The 22,872-nt window shown below is 35.5% G+C and overlaps 1 protein-coding gene across 1 annotated transcript in view; it reads left to right on the forward strand.

Annotated features, from left to right (window-relative positions):
- Positions 1-22,872, forward strand: part of TMPRSS15 (transmembrane serine protease 15) — a 112,852-nt gene that overhangs the window by 57,834 nt on the left and 32,146 nt on the right. Inside the window, exons 15-19 of the mRNA XM_045863647.2 lie at positions 816-905; positions 2,485-2,610; positions 5,227-5,367; positions 16,104-16,214; positions 17,750-17,882. Of these exons, the coding sequence (XP_045719603.1) occupies positions 816-905; positions 2,485-2,610; positions 5,227-5,367; positions 16,104-16,214; positions 17,750-17,882 (601 nt within the window). The remainder of the gene's footprint in view (positions 1-815; positions 906-2,484; positions 2,611-5,226; positions 5,368-16,103; positions 16,215-17,749; positions 17,883-22,872) is intronic.

Below are 22,872 nucleotides of genomic sequence, written 5' to 3' on the forward strand. Positions count from 1 at the left end.
ATCGGGCTCCCTGCTCCGCAGGAAGTCTGCTTCTCCCTCTCCCACTCCCCCTGCTTGTGTTCCTGCTCTCTCTGTCAAAAAAAAAAAATTTAAAAAAAAAAGGATTTCATGAAGTTAACCTGCCAACTTAAATCATCTTAGTTTTAACTAGAATTTTGTCTAATAAACTTTTTCCCAACCTGACTCCTGGACAATGTTAAATAACAGACCAGTCTTGAGCAATTATTTAGCAAGAGGAGTTTCAGTTTGTCTCCTTTTCTTAACAGTAAGACATCTCAGTATACAAGATGATGGAGCTCCCTCTCTACTGAAAAAAAAGGGGGGGGAGTAGAAAAACAAAAAGAGAAAAACATAAGAAAGCAGAATGAGTGATTTACTCACCCTTCTCATAAGAGAATGTCAAATATAAGATTTTTTCCATTATCAAGATTCATTATTTCTGTAGCAGGGACTTGGTACCTTATTTCATAAAGCCTATGTATAAAAGATGCTCAGCAAATTTATTCTTGCCCAAATAATTTTGGGAAATGCTGCATACGATTACACCTTCTTGGAGATTCAAAGAACTTAACAGTATTTAAGGTTTTGAGAAGTTCTTCTCAAAAAAGAAGTAAAGAGACCTGTTAACCGGCAGTTTTCCCTTACTTAAGTTGCAAGGTTTTCTTTTACGCAAACTATAAATTCTGTCAAAACCAGTATTCCAAGAAATATAATTGGGAATTTGCTGGCATATAATGTTATCTCTCGTATTATCTCTCTGAAATAAGCATTGTGTTTCTAATGATTTTTCATTGTTTTCCTTTTCTCCTTTTCAGCGGACTGTGGAGGACCTTTTGAACTATGGGAGCCAAATACAACATTCACTTCCATGAATTTTCCAAACAGCTACCCTAATCAGGCTTTCTGTGAGTCATTTTCTCCCCAGGCCATGAAAAACAGATGTATATGTCAAGGCTAGATTCCCCCCTTTGACACAGCAAAGTGGATTATAAATCTGCCAAACCTGAGTACACCTACTGTCTAGGAGATTGCATAATATAACAACAGCAACTGTAATAATTACTAACTTATTTAGCATTTATTTCATGCTAGACACTGTGTTAGTGCTTATTATATTATTTCAGTTCAATTCTTAAATAATTCTTTGAAGCAGGTGCTATTATTATAATTCTCAAATTTAAAAATTGAACAAAACCAGAGTGTGAAAGTACTTTACTCCAGGTACTGCTCCCTTAATGACTCTTCTTGATTGTACGTACAATGTCTATATTATAGATAACAAGTTTGCAATTCCATAAAGTCAGCGGAAAGTATAAAAAGTAAAGGGTTAATTGTGACATCCACACCCTTTGTAAATAGAGATTAGTGTTAATAAATCCTGCAGCTAGAGTAATGTAGTTAGAATCTCAGTATAAAAGACAAAATAGGGGCGCCTGTGTGGCTCAGTCAGTTAAGTGTCCGACTCCTGATTTTGACTCAGGTCATGATCACAGGGTCATGAGGTTGAGCCTCGTGTCAGGCTCCGCACTCAGTGGGGAGTCTGCTTGAGGATTCTCTCTCATATTCTCTCTACCCCTCCCCCCGCTTGCACACTCTCTCTTTCTTTCTCTCTCTAAAACAAACAAATAAATCTTTTCTAAAAAGATGAAATAATGAGGATTTACTAAAAAATCTTAAGTCTGAGAGAATAGTTTGATAAAACTGCACAGAGCCTATCTCTTGGTCAATATTCCTAACTGGAGGAACAGTACAGCCTAGAAATTGTGTTAAAAATGCCAATTCCCCAGCCCAGCCTACAAATATTCCACTTCAGTAGGTCTGGGAAACAGACTTGTTCCTCCCATGGCTGCACCTAAGATAGCAACACCAATCTAAGTGGGGAAATCTACCAGTGAAAGAAATGCCCTAATGACAGTGAAAAATGTGTTGTTAGAAAATGTCAACTTTTCTTTCTTCAAATGACCCAGAGATAAGGAAGTAACACTTTCATAGGAGAATAGAACCACAATTCCAGGGACTTATCTGATCCAAAAAAATAAACAGCCATGAATCTCATTTGACTTGTATAGGGAACCAGAGATTACCATCTCTATTTCACATTGAAGACATCTTTTAAACATATCATTTGTACAACGTAATGATCTAAACATTCTGGAAGTCGGTGGGATATTAAAAGAACAATTTAAAGAAATTTATTAAATTTATTGATTTATTAAGTAAATATTTATTGGGCCCTTTATTTTTTAGGCACTGAAATGAGAAAAGAAACAAACAAAACACAGTCTAGATGAGATGTAGATAAGTTGTCAGGCTTTACAAATGCCCAAGCTATTGCAACAGTAAGGGAAAAGCCAGGATGCCATGGGCGGACGTGAGAGTTCATACGAAAATTCAGAGAAATTTGAAATTCTCAAGAGAGCGAAGCTTTTGAGGGAAATCAAAAGAAGCGTGTTCTAAACTGCGTTGTCGTGTATTACTTTTAAGGTGTTTGGAATTTAAATGCACAAGAGGGAAAGAATATACAACTTCATTTCCAAGAATTCGACTTAGAAAATATTGCAGATGTAGTGGAAATCAGAGATGGTAGAGGAGACGATTCTTTGCTCTTAGGTAAGTCTGCAATTTAAATACTGTGAAAGTTGTATGGCTCAAGACATTGGATTGATGGAGAGAGCATTTCCCAATAACTGTAATCACTCTTTTACAACTAGCAAAATGAAATTACAACAACAGAATAACATGTCAAATTTTATGTGGAGCTTCCAAAATGAGAGTATTTGCAATAACAGAGTAATATTCTTCTTGAGCATTCTTTTTTTTTTTTTTTTAAGATTTTATTTATTTATTTGACAGAGAGAGACACAGCGAGAGAGGAAACACAAGCAGGGGGAGTCGGGGAAGGAGAAGCAGGCTTCCCGCCAAGCAGGGAGTCCAATGTGGGACTCGATCCCAGGATCCTGGGATCATGACCTGAGCCAAAGGCAGACGCTTAACAACTGGGCCACCCAGGCGCCCCTTCTTGAGCATTCTTGGCAAACCAGAATTAATATTTTTGCGTGAATAGTTCCTTTTTTTTTAAAGATTTTATTTATTTATTTGAGAGAGAGAATGAGATAGAGAGAGAGAGCATGAGAGGGGGGAGGGTCAGAGGGAGAAGCAGACTCCCTGCTGAGCAGGGAGCCCGATGCGGGACTCGATCCTGGGACTCCAGGATCATGACCTGAGCCAAAGGCAGTCGCTTAACCAACTGAGCCACCCAGGCGCCCCACGTGAATAGTTTCTACCAGCTATATTAATTTACTACAGTAAGCATTACACCTTGGAGACTAAGAGCTAAAAGACATATATTATTCAATTTAATATGCATTATGTGAACATCATATTTCCAAAAATAGCTATTAAATCCAGTTTTGTTTCACTTCAAACTAAAGGAACAAATTGTGTTTTTATGCAAAAATTTTTTATGATTTTTTATTTACATTTCATTATTACTCTGATTGTCTGTGTCTCTAGCACCAGCTGCTTCTATATAAGTATCTGAGAATGATTCAAATATTGACAAAAGTTGATTTTTCCCTATCTTTTACTGATTAATAGTTTTTTAAAAATAAACATGGGGGGAAAAGTGTACTATTCTAGAGGAAATTCTTGTATGTAGGTCATAAAATATATGGTAACATAATAAAAATCTATCAATCTAATGTAATAGCTAATATCCTATTTAACTACTACCAGTTTTTAAGACAGTGTCTCTTGATAAATAATACATTAAATTATGAAAATGCTTATAGGGTCAACTGAAGTGCATGAAACAACACACTTCACAAGTAAAACTGTTTTATCACACTGTGCTTTGGACTCATATTAATCATTTCCTGCAAAATCTGGCCAGGTAGCTATGCAATCAGGATGCAATCTCATGAACGTGGCAACCAATGGTGGAAGACCAGAGGGAGCTTTCTATAGCAGTACAGGGACAGGGTGGGGGAGAGGGTTCCCAGTGATAGAATCCATCACTGCTTACACAAGTTTCTTCAGCAAAATCCCGCAAAGTTCTGAAGTTCAGGCTTCCTAGAAGAGGATTTTGAGAACCACCCACAGAAGATATCAACAATGAAAATCTCAGTGGGGCTGGGAGGCTAGTGCTAATAAGAACTGAGGAAATTCAAATTTGATTTTTATATACATAGTCATGAACACATTTTGAGTTGTTTTCCCATTTTTAGTTTATATTGTCCTAATGAAAATTTCAGTGTTCTCATGATCTAAGAAGAATTCATTTTCATCATTTCACCTCTTAATATTTACATCAATCATTGAAAAGTAAATACGAATTCCAGAGGATCTCAGAATCATAGTTTTGAAATTGTAGGCAAGAAGTTCTATATAAGTATCTGAAGAATAAGAAACATAATCACTTTCAGGGATTCTAATATATAAAATATCTAATAATATGATGGGTGCCTAGGCGGCTCAGTCAGTTAAGCATCCAACTCTTGATTTGAGCTCAGGTCATGATCTCAAGGTTGTGAGATCGAGCCCTGCACTGGGCTCTGCATTGGACGTGGAGCCTGCTTAAGAGTCTCTCCCTCTACCCCTCCCCCGCTCCCTCTCTAAATGTATGTGTGTGTGTGTGTGTGTGTAAGAACATATTTTCTAATTAGCCTAAGCCTTTATTGTGTAGTAGAGAATATTTCATTATTTATGAAACCCCCAAAGCCCAGGACTTAGTGGAAAACATTTTGAAAACCACCACTTAGGTTTATATTATCTATCTCTAATTAATCCAATGCTTCAGCTTAGGTTAATGATTCAACTCACAAAAAATATCAAATAAATTTGGACAAAAATTTACTAAGGGGAGCTATAATCTCCATTGTTTTATAAGGTATCTAAAAGCAGTCATATAATCATTTTTTTTCTGGGAATAACATGAGCTTTGAAGAGTAGTGGTGCTAAGCCATTATGAGGAATTCATCATTAACTTACAGAGCCACAGAAACCTCAAACCATACTGGAAAAGATCAATAGAGAAGTTAGCTTTCCTAGAAGAAGCCGTGTCCAAAATCTAAAAGGAAGTACACAATTATGCAAGTGTGGTCACTTCCAGAGCAGCCATGCTGCATGTTGCATCCCTTTAGAGGATGGAACTGAAAGAACAGGTATATATTTTCCTCTAGATTCAAAGAACCATTTCAGTGATTATCTTGTTTTCATTTGGGACAGCTGTGTACACGGGGCCTGGCCCAGTGAAGGACGTGTTCTCAACCACCAGTAGAATGACTGTGCTTTTCATCACTGACAAGCTGTTGGCAAAAGGGGGATTTAAAGCAAACTTCACTACTGGCTACTACTTGGGGATTCCGGGTATGTGCACTTGGGATTACCCGTTGCATTGTAACTTTTGGAGCAGAACGATAAAAGCATATAGTATTTCAAAGCCTATTACAACTTCAGTGACTGCATTCGAATATTCTCATTCTTTGTCATCTTATCAGAGATTTTCTTCCCTCCTTTACATCTGTATAACCACTGGCCTAAGTCAGTTCAAAGCAGGAATCCATATCATTTTCAGCAGGTTTACTTGCTCTTCTATGGGGTGTAAAGTTGTCAATTTTGTTCACTTAAGAGGGCCATTTTAAATGTTAAAAAGCGGGTTACTTGGTGCTATGAAGAAGGAGGACGATATGTCAAGTTCCATTTGCCAAAAGCATTTTCAGAGAACAGCAGGGAGTCAGGAAAGTGAGCTGTTTGGATTCCAACAACATCCAATTAAAAAATTAACATCATTAATTTCTTAAAGACACCCAGTATAGAACTGCTGCCATGAAGGGTGAAGGAATTTGATGCTGGTACTCCTGGCATGAACAACCTTCTTACCCTATATTTTTTATTATACCATAACATAATCAGCAGGAAAAAAACTGCCTGCCTGCTCATCACGGATATATCTGTATCTCTATACACGTAGATAGAGGATATGATAGAACTCTTTGCATTTGACAATCTACAGAGAATTTGTGATCACTTGGACAATGATTTTTCTTATACTACTGCCCCTCCCTTGGTTCTCTCTTGGTACAAATATGTCAGGAAGACAGAACACATGTCACTTCCTTTATCTGTCTTTCCTTTCCCTAGAAGACTGTGGTCAGTTTGTCCTCGACTAGAACATCTAGGAAAGTGGTAGGGTCAAAGCATTGATCTTCATCTGGCCTGTTATCTCATCTCAGATCCAGCTGTACAAATATCTGTTCCTCCACTCACAACTAGCCTATACTTTTGACTCTATCTCTCAAAGTTGTATGCTTTCCTTCCGCTTTACTGCAAAGTTGATCTGTATCTTGTCTAGCCTCTGGCCATGAAAATAAACCACAACAAGTCTTATGCAACCTACTTAGGTAGAATTAAATGGTAGCCCAATCAGCTAACCTGCCCTTCTGGATTTCGTGATTAGTTTTAGAAACAGCTACTTGTGACTTCTAAGCAATAGTGACATGTATCAATCAAAATATTCAATTAGTGAAAGAAGCAAAAAAAATATTAAGAACTATGATCAATATATAGTATAAAAAATAGGAATAAAGTCTTCGAGATCTACTGAAAATTAGATTTTATCTTAAAATACAGTACATAAAAAAGGAGAAAATATAGAAAATGGCATGATTTAAAATTATTTTTACTTTATAAATTAAAACTATTTATTTTAAAATCATATTTATAATTATTTTTCAAAGGAGTAAAAAAATATAGTGACATGAAAGTAGCAGATGTTATATATTTATGTAAGTATGTGTTTATAAATATATATTTGTATGAATATATAATATACATATTTACTGTATATATAGTTAGGAACTAACTTAGGAAAGAAGATATCACTGCTTTGAGAAATATTAATCAAGACAATTTTAAGACTATCATTTTGTTTTGCTTTTGTTTGTTTTCAGTTTCAAGTTTTCATTTAAATTCCAGTTAACATACAGTGTAATATTAGTTTCAGGTGTACAATTCATTGATTCATCCCTTACATATAACACCCAGTGCTCATCACAAATGCCGCCCTTAATTCCCATCACCCATCTAGCCCATCTCCCACTCATCTCCCTCCATCACCCCTCAGTTTGGTCTCTATCCCTAAGAGTCTCTATGGTTTGCTTCCCTCTCTCCCCTTTTCTCCCCCTCCCATATGTTCATCTGTTTTGTTTCTTAAATTCTGCATATGAGTGAAATCACATGGTATTTGTTTTTGTCTGACTCACTTATTTCACTTCGCATAATATTCTCTAGCTCCATGCACATCATTGCAAATGGCAAGATTTCATTCTTTTGTATGGCTGAGTAATATTCTGTTACACACACACACACACACACACATATATATACACAAATACCACAACTTCTTTATCCATTCATCAGTCAATGGACATTTGTGCCTGATGTTTATAGAAGCCTTATCAACAATAGCCAAATTATGGAAAGAGACTATCATTTTTGAATCAAGCTACTGATTCTGTTTCTTGAAAATTTTGTTGCTACTGATTATACTATGATATCCATATTTGTCTGCCAATATTTTATTCCAGTTTTTTCTCTTTGTGGTGTACCTATTATTTTAATTTTAATTTCATTCAACATTTGATTTAACTTAAGTTAATCATTTCATTTTCTGATGATACCTTTAAAATGTAGATCAATAATGGACATGGATGAGAAAAATCTGATATATAATATTTAGTTCTTCTAAGATAAAAAAGACTTTGGTTGTGTATTGTTGATAAAACCTAATTGGTTCTTACAGTTACATAGAAAGTAAGTGATATAATAAAGAATTTTAGTTGATAATAGAAGACACAAAATGGCTTCCCCATTATTTTTATACCTAATATTATGACTTTTAATTTTTTATTAAAAATTAATATTTAACTTTAGCTTCTAATACCTTGCTGAACACCTGCCCCCCAAAAATGATATTACAAATCAGTTGCCCCTGAAGATATTTGGAAAACCGTGGCCATTTTTAGGCAGAGGAATCTCCTGCTGAAACTCTACCACAACCAAATTATTCTTTCTGATTTGATTAGAGGTCTTTGTTAATGGCATAAAAGGCACAGTTTTTTGGTTGATAGCATACCTAGTCAAACACTCTGGCACCAAAATATCCACATTTCTACAAAAATTGCTGCACAAAAGCATGATCAAGAATGCAAAAACAATAGATAAAGAGATGGAAAAATGTGAGAATCTGCAATGGGCATGAAGGAAAAAAAACACCAAGCCACAATTTGAAAATAATAAGCATTCCCAAATGAAAAGAACCAGTCAAAACTAACAGTGAAAGGTATAAAGGGGGGAAGATTATATATATTTTCTGGATCTGATTAAATGCCTAAAAATCACAATGTCTTACTGCTGTCTATAAAAAATTAATAAGCAATAATCAGTGTTATAAAATTTCTTATTTAAATTTTTAAATTTTAAGAGGAAAATTTTTTGACGAATTCCTAAACAGAATAAATATAATTTTACAAATGTGTTAAAAATCAGATCAGCTTTGGGGCACCTGGGTCACTCAGTAGGTTAAACATCTGACTCTTGTTTCTGATCAGGTCATGATCTCAGGATGATGGGATCCAGCCCGGTGTTGGGCTCCACACTTAGCAGGGAATCTGCTGGAGATTCTCTCTCTCCCTCCCCCTCCTCTCTCTCTCAAATAAATAAATAAATCTTTAAAAAATCAGATCAGCTTTATATATTACTGATTTCATGATGAATACTTAAAGACAACATAGTGATATTTCTAAGATTTTGTGGAGAATTAAATGTATGGGCACCAATATCATCTATATGGCATCTGTCATCTATTATTTGAATACAAAAGAATTAATTCTTCAAAGTATCTTAAAGTAGTGTAAGAAAATACCTAATACCTACCTGCTGGAAAAGAGGACTTCCCAAATTTTTTCCAAGAATGATGTCATGAAAAGGGCTTTTGAAAAAAGTATTATATATTTTTTTAAATCATTATATTGTACATCTGAAACTAATATAACAATCTATGTTAACTATACAGGAATTAAAATTAAAAAATTAAAAAACAATCTGAATTTTTTAAAAAAGGAGAAGAACTGAATAGTTTTTTTCCAAAAAAGATATAGAAATGACCAAAAAGTACATGAAAAGATGCTCGACATCACTCATCATCAGGGCAATGCAAATCCAAAACACAATGAGATATCAACTCATGCCTGTTAAAATGGCTATTGTTGAAAAGACAAGTAATAAATAACAAGTGTTGGTGAGGATGTGGGGTAAAGGGAACCCTTGTATACTATTGATCAGAAGGCAAACTGGTACAGCCACTATGGAAAACATTATGAAGGTTTCACAAAATTTAAAATTAGAACTACCATATAATCCAGCAATCCCACTTCTGGGTGTGAATCCAGAAGAAATGAAATCAGAATCTCGAAGAGATATCTGTACTTCCATGTTCATTGCAGTGTTATTTACGATAGCCAAGATATAGAAACAACTTCAATGACAATCTACAGATAAATGGATAAAGGTGATGTGGTATATTATAGTCAATGGAATACTATTCATCGATGAGAAAGAAGGAAATCCTGTCATTTGTGACAACATGGATAAATCTTGAGGCCATTAGGCTAAGGGAAATAAGTCAGAGGAAGACAAATACTACATAATATCACGTAGGTGGAATCTAAAAAAGCCGAACTCTTAAAAATGGAAAGAAAATACATACATACATACATACATACATACATACATACATAAATACATAAATAAATAAAAATAAGAAAAAAGTATATTCGTAAAGAAATGAAAATGAATTATAAAACCAACTGAACTAATGAGATAAAAAACTAACTCTAACTAGGCAAATGGATTTTTTTTCATAAATCCATACAATTGGAATAATTATTGGTCATCCTACCATCTGCAAAAAAGAAACCATTTTGACACAAAATTTTAGAGAAATGTAGGTCTTTTTAAAAAAACTTAAATGAGAACAAAGGAAAGAGGTGGAAAGAATAGATCACAAAAAGGAATACAACAATAAATCTCTTCCAACAAAAATATTACAGTTTCTGGTTTTTAGTAGATTTTTATGAGATAAATACAACACCAAGGATTTTGAAAAAGCAATTCTATTCAAGGTAAAAGCCTAAGAGAACAATCTATTACTTCTAACATGAAATAGATCCCAAGTTTTTGGTGTAGGGGTTGTTCATATTTGTTTACCCATTTGCTAGATTGCAATTACTATGATTTTGTTATTAAAGAAATAAATCGTTTAGAGAGAATTCCTGATTGAACCTAGAATGGAGGCTTCCATGACCATCATTATGTGGTGAATACTCTGGGAATGTGGTTTCCCAACCCTCCTGGACACGGGACAGATGCTGCTGTGGAGTAGAAAATTGAGTGAATGAGTCATCATCAGCACAATCTTCTCCCAGCAGGATTTTTACACCAAAAGACTGAAAAGCAATTATAGAAACAGGGAATTGGCAGTGGAAGATAATCAAGCTGGTAATGGAAAGAGAGATTGAGCACACTTATCTGTTTATATGGTATCCTGCTTCGAGGATCATTTTAGAAAGAAGTATAAAAGGGATATCACAAATTTTCAGCATTTATGTACTTCATTTATCTTCTGTGATATTTTAAGGGCACCTCCCAATGCATTCAACTGAAATATAAAACAATTGTATAGCATATTTTTGTACCTCCTTTCCTTATCCTATTTTTAGCATTTCCTTGTAAATTAAACTAGAGCATATGAAATATAGATTTATTAAGATCTGTCTCCCATAAATGTCCCCTCATTGCTCTTTTCTGATACTCAGAGTCTTAATTTGGAATTCAATTGTGCTTATCAGGCAACTGTGGAAGTGGCAGCTGATTATATTTAGGGGTTTAGAGCCCTCCCCAGATTGTGTGGCATGTGCCTTAGAGATCAATTCAGTGCCATTTAAAGCCAAGCATATGTTGACTAAATGAGGCAGGGCTACTGGAGACTTCATAAAAAGAAGATGGGAAAATTCAATTCTTAGCAATATTTCTTCTTCCCTCTCTCACTATGAGCATAAAATGATCAGAAGTAAGATTTCAGAGGCCACAGAGAGCTACACTTTTGGGTTAAAGACTTCTTAATGAAGCTGAACTGCTGCTCTATGTTGCAAAGAATCAGAATCCAGTTCATGCATGTAAGGAAAATTTTGGATGAGTTTATTCACACTTTCTTCAGAATTTATCATTTCTATTCAGGTCAGGAACAAGAGATCATTTTGCCCCCTTCAGCATTTTTTCATTGAATGCATCTATTTTACAGAAGCAAGTTATTTGCTTTTCTAGATTCGTAGGGTATGACCTCAACAGCTTCAGGCCACAGCACAAAAATAAATTACAATCTTCAGATCTTTATATATGTATTCACTCATACTTTCATTCAAAAATTTAAATTTCCATTCAGCAAGTATGTGCTTTACTAAATAAATATAGCCTGATGACACTAGTAAAAGAGTAAAATTATCAACTAACTTATCTATGATTAAATTCTTGGCATTGAGAACTCATTTTTACATAATGATTTTAACAAGCTAGGAAAACAAAGTAATGAGATAATTTAAAAATAATTCATGGTGACTAATATTCTCTATTAAGATATTTAATCATGGATATGTAATTAGGCTGTCAACTTTTTAAATAAATATAATATATATCAAAGTATAGATTTAAAATAGAATATACAAATACAAACACATGCATACCTAGTTTTAAGCTTTCTTGCTTTTTAAAGGAAAATTAATAGTGGAGAGATAAAATATAAAGTCAGTTAAAATATTAATGCTTACCTGTAGAATATGAAATTGTCTTCACCCATTTATCATCTCACTAATCTGGTTAAAAACTATGTGTTTGTGAAACAAATTGATAATTACATTTACAAGAACATCCCTAACAATATTATAGTTGATATATGTAACCTACTTCTCTCATTGGGGTAAAGATTTGTAGAAACAACCAGACCAACCACGTCTTCCTTAAAATATTTTTTTATTAATGTGACTTAGATTTGGGTTGCAAAGCATAGAATATTCCAAAGTTAAAAATAAAGTACAAACAGCTCCAGTTATTGTTTTAAGAGACCCAGAGGAAAAGATTAAGCATGCTTTCTTGTTGTTTAGATGGTTATCTGAGGGGAACATAGCACAACTGAAACATGGAAGTAAGAATGTTAACTTAAAATATCAGTTAAAGGAATGCTTTCTAAGTGTTACTCTTTTTGCTGTTAAGAATATTGTTCATGGGATGCCTGGGTGGCTCAGTCGGTTAAGCGTCTGCCTTCAGCTCAGGTCATGATCCCAGAGTCCTGGGATCGAATCCTGTATCGGGCTCCTTGCTCGGCGGGGAGCCTATTTCTCCCTCTGTCTGCCACTTCCCCTGCTTGTGCACTGTTTCTCTCTCTCACTCTGACAAACACATTTAAAAAAAATGTGTTTCTTTAAAAAAAGATATTATTCATTAGCATTCAATATATTCATGTTGGTGTACCAAATACATTTCTTTTTTTTTACCTGGCTCTCAGAATACACCTAAGACATAATAGTATTTATTCCCATTGGACAGTCAAAGAAACTAAGGCTCAGAAAGAGTAATTTATTTGCTCAAAGTTGAAAATAAACATAAAGAAAATGACTAAATTGCAGCTCAAACTAAGGTCATAAGATTCCAGAGCTTATGTTTTAGCCACATTCAAATACAAACAAGCATATTTTATCTTCATAATTCGTAGAATCAATTTCTGTTTTGTAAATCAGTAGAGTCACCATTAGCCAATTGTCCAATTTAAAAAATGTATTTCTTTGAAATCATACTTTTTGAAGGTTGCTTTATATTATGTCAACTCTGTTACTAGGGTTCATACTGATCTTTGAGGCATATTGTTCATTTAACATAAATTAATTCACTTAATGTTTAACAGATACTACTGATTTCCCACTTTATGCCAGGCATGTAAAGATGAAGAAACAAGGCGTATGGATATTTCAGTTAGTAAACTGTATATTCAGTTTAAAGAATGGACTAAACAAGAGTGTAAACAGAAAAAGCTTTCTTTTTCTCCACCTACTTTATTTCAAATCTCTCTTTGGCCCCTGGATATTTTGGGCAGATCTCTTCACTCTCCCAATTTTGTTAGGTATTAAATTTTCTTAACTGGGTAATTAAGACTCACTTCTAACTATTAAGATGTACTGTCAAATACCTCATCAAAACTTTAATATCGTCTAGTTCAAAGTTTCTTTTATCTCCCAGTTCTGGGTACAAAACTTAGCCTGACAACTTAAGGTAGAGGAGAGTAGAAATACTGCCTTTGACTCATTTTCCACTTTCTTTTCCTTCCATCTTCCTATAGCTGTAGTGTCCGAGGAGAGGCAAACAGGAGAATTCTATCACCACTGTATTTTTCTTTTGGCTAATAGTGGCTCCTGGCCAAGTGCTAGCTCTTTTGTAGAACAGAACTGTGGGTTATTCGGAGCATTCTTCTCCCGCCCCCATCCCACGACTACTGCACTGTTGGCATGAGTGGTACTTTTCCTAGACAATCTCCTATAGCCCTACTCAGCTCCTAATCCACCCCTCACCCCAGCTTCTATCTCTCCACTTTGTGTTGGAGTCAGCTGTCACTCAATTATCCAGTGCCCATTGGTCAAAGGAAAGTCATGCACTTTTCCCACATGGAGAAAATGCAGGTTGTTTCCACTGCCATCCTCTCTCCCGGCCCCTAACTACCATCAAGGGAAGTTCCAGCCTAACTTCCAACTTTGAATTCATTACACAGGAAGTGAACATAAATCTTTATTTGTACAGCTATCTGCCCATAAACTAAGAAACTAAAGTCACCACTTCCTGTGAAGTTATTCACTATACTTCAGTTTAGTCTGATATTTTCAAAAAGCTGATCATGAAATCAATTTATTTGGTTTGACTAGCATTTCTTATTATGGAATGGAATAAAATAAAATAGAACAAAATTCAGAACAGAATATGAGGCTCCTGGGTGGCTCAGTCGTTAAGCATCTGCCTTCAGCTCAGGTCACGATCCCAGGGTCCTGGGACTGAGCCCCGCATCAGGCTCCCTGCTCAGTGGAAAGCCTGCTTCTCCCTCTCCCACTCCCCCTGCTTGTGTTCCCTCTCTTGCTGTGTAACTCTCTGTCAAATAAATAAATAAAATCTTTAAAAAAAAAAAGAATAAAACAGAATAAGCATGTTTAATTTATTTACACACACATACACATACCCACACACACACACGGACACACACACGAGTTGAAAAAAAATCTGAAAGCTCCTGCATTAATCCCATGGAAGCACCAGCCCTTGAGATTCTTTGGTGTAAAAAAAAAATTCAGGCGGGGCGTGGTTGATGACCCTCCTCCTTTAAGGCAACTCGATATGAATTGTTGTCTTGCAGCTTCCTTCACTTGCTGTGCTGGATGGCACCGTCTTCCCCTTTCTCACTTGAAAACACTCTTCCTCAAGGTCATTACACAGTCTTTCTTTAGAAAAAAACTCTTATCCTCTTTATATATATATATCTGGAAATAGGTGATGAGTACTGATTGTTGCTAGACCGATTTTGATATTTTTTTTAGTAAGTGTAGTATGGCTACATTTAGCACCTCTTTTTAGAGTGTAAGAGTATTGATCAGTACTCTCGGATTTGGGGCTACAACCTAGATTTAAAGCAACAGGAATGATTCCTTGCAAGTGCCATTACATTTGCTCATGAGAAATTGAGAAAGTCCATATGGAGATTAGTACAGTTCAGTTTTTTTTTTATTCTTATGTTAATCCCCATACATTACATCATTAGTTTTAGATGAAGTGTTCCATGATTCATTGTTTGTAGTACAGTTCAGTTTTGAAAAGACTTTAACATGAATTGTGTCTCCTTGAAAACAATATAATAGTTCATGAGTGATATCCAAAATAGCTTTCAAAATATAGGTTTCCCTCTTCCTTATTTTTATCAAGGGCTTTTGTTTCCCCATTATGATCATTCATGCATCATGTAGGGGAAGAAACATCAAGTCTCTACGTACCCAACCACTATCTCCCTTCTCAGGGAAGCCAAATCCCGTGTGGCCCTCAGCCCAGATCCTAATACTGCCATGTAGCGATCCCTCCCAAGCTACAGTTAGAAATAAAAAATAAATAAATAAACAAACATGTTGAGGGAACAAACCCCTCTGTCCCTGCATAAAACCCTATAAGATCAAACTGTTCCAGGAAACAGCAGTATCCACTTTCCTCAAACAATGAATATTTCCAGTAGGCCCATTTTTGCATGACTCAAATTCTAGAGACCACCAACTACCTCCAGAACCACTCAGTTCCTTCCTTGTTCAGTCTCTTCACTTTCCTTCTGTTTCTTCATATGCCAATCACATTCCCTTGACTCTAACCCTGATTTACTTGTTTGGAGCTCCATCTTTAAGCTCCTAACAAATTACTGCTAATGCAGAGTTTCCGTTTCTTTGTAACTACTTTTCCTACCTGACCCATGCTTTACATGATCTCACTGTTTACAGCCTGGTCCAACTTTGGTCCTGCCAAAAGACAACTTCCACATTTCTCTATGGTATAAGTTTTGATGTATCATTGGGTGGTGAAATCAATAGATCTTTTTATGCTTGTGTAACATTCCAATGGTTGTTGCTTGTATGTTCATGTGGAGTGGTGGAGTTTATTGAAGAAACTAACAGAGTTTGTGAGGGAGGGGTGTATCCCAAACCTCTTGGCCATCTCTTAGAACTGCTCTGTGCTCTGCTGCAAAGAAGATGCCTAAGGGTTTATCCACGCCTTTCTCAAGCCACATCTCTGGCTTTGACATGACTATTGCAGAGGTATCCTGAGCAACTAAGTGTGTATAGTCTTACTTGATATTAAATCTAGCTCAACCATGCACTGGGGTAAAAGGCTCATGTGTAAAGAGGCAGAAATGGGATGGATACTACAGGATCATCTATTTGTCACCTCTTCACCCTATACATAATATTCTCTCTTCATAGAGCCCTGCAAAGAAGACCATTTTCAGTGTAAGAATGGAGAGTGTGTCCCACTGGTGAATCTCTGTGATGGTCTTCTACACTGTAAGGATGGCTCAGATGAAGCACATTGTGGTATGTTCTATTTTTAGGAAAACCCTTTTGTCACGTTAGCCTCTACATTTGAATTCTACAAATGTAAAAGAAAGATTAGGAATGTGTTTATCAGGTCGTGTTTTGGTGCTTTTGGGTATGATCATCCCCCAGTGATTTCAACACTTCCAACGCCATTCTGGTTAGGAGCAAAGTCAACATGCAGACCCCTGTTTTATTTGTCTCTTTAAATGTAAATTTAGTAACTTTAAGTCTAGGACAACCCATATTCACATAGAAACCATAAAATACCAGAGAGAGACAATGGCCTGCACCAGGCCCTCTAGCACCGCCCTTAATGACTATGATGCTCTGCCCATTGTCTGCATATGGAGACACCCTCATGTTTACTTAGAACTATGTCAGACTTGCCCTTTTGTATTCTTGGTTCTTCAATACCTACTCCTGCTTTGTTGAGTCTTCAGCCTAGCCCACTTCCAGATCTCTATAACATAATGAGCAATGGCTACTTTTTCTATGTCTTGCTTTTATTTCTAAGCAAATATTAAATGCTACTTAGTATGTGCTATAACTGAGCACTGTAAAATAATCTTATCATAATAAGAATTAGCTCTTTTTAGCCATGAGAAACCTGAGGCTTGGCGAAGTTAAATGGCTGCCAAAGATCCCACACCTGGTAAGGGCTAGAGTTGCCTTTTCAACTTAAGTCTGTCTAATTCTAAAGTCAGCGCTCTTACTTTGCTCAGAATAGGGAAAAAAATGTAAACAATAACATTAACTTACAGAATTACAGTATGGTGTTTGTGGTGAAACTATCATTGCTGATGTTTCACCTGTTTGATAAACTCACTTAGCTTGGCCCAGTCCCTACCTGGCCACTCACAGCGTTTATACTGTATCCAACATGCTTGTAAAATGGCAGGGAAGAAGATGGAAACCAAACAGCAAAAGAACAAGGCCAAAGAAAATAGTTTCTAGAGAAGGAAGTAGGGGGGAAAAAGTGCTTAAAGTTGTTTCTGAACTTGAATTTTCCTTCTTTTAGAGATTAAGTTTGTAAGACATGCTCCTCACAAATAACTTTATTTTCTGTTTATATGCTGTACTGATATGCAATAAACTTCCATATCTCTGCCTTTTCCATTTTTATAGATATACAAAAGAGTAATGTTAAGTCTACCAAATTTGTATTTTTCCAACTTAGGCCTTCTCATACTCAAGAAAAATTACGATCAATCTCTAAACTCTAAATGTTAAGAACATTACACATGTACTTTACTATTTTTTTTGAGAGAGTGAGAGAGAGAGAGAGAGAGAACATGGAAGGGGGAGGGGCACAGTGAAGGGGAGAGAAAGAATCTTAAGCAGGCTCCACCCCAGCACAGAGCCTGGTGGGGTTCAATCTCAGGAGCCTGAGATCATGACCTGCGTTGAAATCAAGAGTCGGATGCTTAACCATCTGAGCCACCCAGGCACCCCAACACATGTAGTTTAGAGCCCATTATTTACTTTTAACAACTTAGGTCAAAATGACCCTGTGTGTGATCGAATCTCTTTAGTGCGTCTTTTCAACGGCACAATGAACAACAATGGTTTGGTGCAGTTCAGAATCCTGAGCATATGGTGTATAGCTTGTGCTGACAACTGGACCACCCAGATTTCAAATTATGTCTGTCAGCTGCTGGGACTAGGGTAAGTAATTCTACTCAGCTCTGTTTTAAGAGATTCTCAAACTATTTTATTGGTATCAAACTGAGTTTATTAAGACATTTAATATTTATGGAAGTTATGAATTTAGAAAATACACATGAGCAAAAGGAAGAAAATAAAAATCTTGATTAACACCATTCTCAAAAACAACCACTGTTAATAACCTTCTTATAAATATGATATAAACTAAGTATATAGAAATACTGTATTATAAAATCATACAAAATATCATATTATGCTGTTTTATAGTCTACTTACACGTGAGCATTTCTCATGTCATTAAATATTTTCTATAAATTATCAAAGAAAATGAAATATTCTTTGTTATGCTATATCACAATATATATATAACTAATCACAAGGGTCCTTAGAGAACATGCTTTTGCTGTATCTTTGCAACATTTCCACAATAATTCCTTTGGAAAATCTGTAGCAGTATAATTACTGTGAGAAAGGGTATGCAAAATTTCAAGATTTTTTTGAAGAAGCATAATGAAAGTGATAATTCCACATTAATGATGCACCTAAAATTTATTATAGTTCCAGTCTGTCATAATATATTACATCAAATATACAAGTTCACCATCTTCATTTTTTACCTTCCCATCAATCTCAAAAGTAATGAAGTTTAAAATAGAAGGGAAGAGTAGTAATAATCTACTTCTTTTAAGTTATATAGTCAACTCTAATTCAGCATTCTGACCCTGTGGTATTCATGATTTGGGAGATTTAACCATATTAGATCATGGATGGTTATTTTACCATGGATAGCACTATATTATTTACTAGTTTGTCTTGTCATATTAAACCATAAAGTCTGTAAATATAGGAACTATGCCTATTTTATCCATTACTGCATTGCTAACATTCAGACTTATCATTGTCTCAAAATATAGGTATTAAATAAACATTTGCTAAAGAAATAAATTATTCATTACATATAAATATATGTGCATATAAAATAGAAATATCTAGCTATCTAAATGCCCAAAGTTGTTCAACTATAAATCATTATCATTTTCCTTCTGTCCTGATGGGGATTGATTTTCTAATTCATTCTAAAAATTTTATATAAAGTGAAAAAGTCAACATCCACACATAACCTCAGCATTTGGCAATTATCTCAACTGTTCCTATTTCATCAAAATCAAAGGTAATTGATTGCTTTCTTTATAAGGGGCCCTTCTTTTTAGCTGATTAATAATCATATAGTCTTCATGCTATACCCAGATTTTCAGAATTTATTTCAAAATGTTTATTTTTTTAACCAAAGACATATTTTCCACTAGAAATAACATCAATGCAGTGATTAGGTCTTGATGTAATCTATAATGGCCATTTAATTTCTAGTAGACTGGGAGAGTTACATTGTATATTAATGCCAATCTAGTACCTAACCACCGCATATAGGTATTTCACCATTGGAAAATGTGTTGAGGTCCCATTCAGAGTGTCAGAAATGCCCCATAATTTCTTGCAATTTGAATTGAGAGTTTTCAACTTCCATTACTTCCTAAAATGCTGTTCATTCAGAATGTGAACTCCCCAGCTTTAAGTCTCATTCGAGCGATGTCAACCTCATCAGGAAAACAAATTCCTATAAAGAGCAAAAGGAGGATGTGAGTTTTATCATCCATTATATAAATAATCCTAACTGAGGATTATTAATCAGAGACTTCCTGCACTTTATATATATATATATATATATATATATATATATATATATATTATTGTTTTTATAATACATTATAGCTTGTATTCTAACAAAAATTCTTTCAACATGGGAAACTTTGAGACATAAAGAGGCTTGGAGGAAGGTAAGCTGTAGAGGGAATAATGTTTTTTGATGAAGGGTCAACAAAACATTGAAACTGACAGTTGTTTATTTATTCTCACTTCAAGTAAAGCACTGGTTAAGTGGCAATGTTTCCAGATTCCTACTTTAATGTTGATTTTAGTTCAATAGTAAGTCCATACAGGTGAGGCCCTAGGAAGTCATTTGCTTTCACTACCGAATTTGGTAATTCTTAGGAATTGTTTTATAGACTCACGAATTTAGTAAAGAGTAAGCTAAAGAGATTGGTAACTTGACCTTGTTTCCACAAGTGATGAATCCAAATGCCCTGGATGATGGAACTTGTGTTCCAATTCACCATCTATCCAAGCATCATTATATGGTTATAGACACAGGAGGTTTTTCATTCTGGTTGTGAATCTTAACTAAATAGTTTCCTGAACGATATATGGGGTCAAAATGAATCATTTACAAAGAACAAAATATCAATATCTTCATTGATACAAGTTTTTAAACTTTGAATGAAAGATGTTGGGGATTCCTACAATTGCATGAGAGAATGTATTACAAAGGAAACATATATCTATTACTTTTTAACAGTTGCTAATATAAATGTATTATTTTGGATTACTCCTGGATCAGAAATTTAAGCATTAGCAAAGATATCGTGTCTGTTCCATGGATGAGTAAAACATGGTTTTTGCTTTAAATATGGTGGGGACAGACACATAAAAATATAATGACGATGTAACGTGATAAATACAATGTGCTAGAAGAGAACCGCTCACTTTGGGCATGTCAGGGAAGGCGTTCTAGAAAACAGGTTGAGCTGAGTGGATGACAGGCAACCCCACACAACTGGGTACTATCCATTTACATGTTCCCCCAGCCAGATTTTACTCTCTAGTTCACTGACCTCATTTCCTATGAATCACAGTCCTTCCATCAGGAGACAGGGACAAAGAACTAGATTTTTTAGTGTGTATCAAGCAAATAGTACATCCCACCGCCTTAGATACAATATTTTTGATGAAGGTCAGGCACTTGCATTCTTCAGAAATGAGTCAGGTAATCTCTGCAAAGACTTTAATCTTTGGGCCTGCACTTATTAAATAGTCTCCATAGTGCTCTAGTAATTGAAAGAAAGTTATAGCTTTAATGAGAATGTGTCTAGACTGGCGCATGGTAACTGAAAGAAAACTTAGTGAGTTTAAAATGATGTGTTTGGTACAGTGGAAAGTAATTTAGGAGTCAATTTATTAAAAAGGCACTGTAGTCTCTCAAGATTATTTATGCAGATAGGGTACAAAATGCAATTCCCCAAAGATTCTAGTAAATCATGTGAGGCAGATTTCATCAGCCTTCCCTCTTTTAAATGAAACATTTTCATTCCCTGCCATTTATAGCATGCATAAGTAAAAAAGTACTTTAAATAACACTTTCATGTCTCTGATCAAAGTATGAAAGGAAATATTTTACACCAATGCAAGGATAAATGTTAAAGAAACTTAGGGTAGTGATTTTTAAGACATTTCCTAGGAAAGCACACTACCTCGTTACTAACCCAATAAATGAACTGTGTGGTTGATTTGCCTTGCTAAGCCATTAAAAACTAGAAGTCATCAGGTCTCTATAGCTTCACAGAATTTAGGAAATACTAATGTCTTAAAAATAGAGTTGGTTATACATACCCCTATAAGGCTACTTATGAGGAGCTGCTGTTAATTTTTAAATTCTAGGGGCACCTGGGTGGCTCAGTCGTTAAGCGTCTGCCTTCGGCTCAGGTCATGATCCTGGGATCGAGCCCCATATCGGGCTCCCTGCTCCACAGGGAGCCTGCTTCTCCCTCTCCCACTCTCCCTGCTTGTGTTCCCTCTCTCGCTGTCTCTCTCTCTGTCAAATAAATAAATAAAAATCTTTAAAAAAAAAAGGGGGGGGCGCCTGAGTGGCTCAGTCATTAAGCGTCTGCCTTTGGCTCAGGTCATGATCCTGGGATCGAGCCCCATATCAGGCTCCCTGCTTCACAGGGAGCCTGCTTCTCCCTCTCCCACTCTCCCTGCTTGTGTTCCCTCTCTCGCTGTCTCTCTCTCTGTCAAATAAATAAAAATCTTTAAAAAAGGGGGGGGGGGCGCCTGGGTGGCTCAGTCGTTAAGCATCTGCCTTCGGCTCAGGTCATGATCCCGGGTTCCTGGGATCGAGCCCCGAATTAGGCTCCCTGCTCCGCCAGAAGCCTGCTTCTCCCTCTCCCACTCTCCCTGCTTGTGTTCCCTCTCTCACTGGGTCTCTCTCTGTCAAATAAATAAATAAAATCTAAAAAAAAAATTTTTAATTCTATAATAGTCCTGTGCAAGATACCTTCAGTTCAAATGTCAGAAGCCTCAGGTTGAGCCTCTCATTCTCAAATCCAAAATAAGAAATGGAATTACTTCAAGTTCTTCCATTTTAGAGGTGTTTTGAAGTTGCTGGGGAGTGGAGGGTAAAATGTTGTTTTTATAAGCCTTCCAAATAAACAGAGCATCAATGATTTAATATCCTCTATAGGCACCAGCACAAATTTGTATCCACAGTTTAACACTGGGTCCTGGAAAACTGAAAATAGAACTTGTGTTTCATAGTAGTTTTAAAAATTGGTAGACAAAAAGTATTCCTGTTCTTGTCCATACTTCCTGTCATTGTCCCCAGATTTTCAACTATGTGGGAAAAGCCTTAACACAAAATAACAGCAAAGATAAGATACAGGAATCAGCAGAAAAAATTTAATTACTAACTTCTACTTTAAATGATTTATTTTTGTATTTGCTAACTTCACAAAGAAATAATTAAATACTATTTTCTGTTATTTTTAATTTTTAATTTGAAAGTTTAGCACCAAAGGAAATTTTTATCGTATTCTTGGCTACTTTCCTAGGGTGAGATGGGGCAGGGGCAGCTTGTGGGCAAGATGGTGGAAAATTTTTATTTTACTTGGTTTAATTGACCAAGCAAAAAAGTTCATCATTTACCTGATATACAAACTATAACTCTGATATTTTCCTATTTTAAAATTAGAAATGAATTAACCAAAAATAAGTAAAGAGAAAATAATTACAGCAAAGCATAGTAATTTTATAACTTTCTTAGATTCATATTTAGTAAGTTTATTACTTACCAGATTATGAAAAGCACAGTGGTTAGGAA

The sequence above is a fragment of the Mirounga angustirostris genome, unplaced genomic scaffold (genome assembly GCF_029215605.1).
Source record: "Mirounga angustirostris isolate CCGP_5_RB_7025 unplaced genomic scaffold, mMirAng1.0.hap1 SCAF_1, whole genome shotgun sequence".
NCBI classification, from domain to species: domain Eukaryota; kingdom Metazoa; phylum Chordata; class Mammalia; order Carnivora; family Phocidae; genus Mirounga; species Mirounga angustirostris.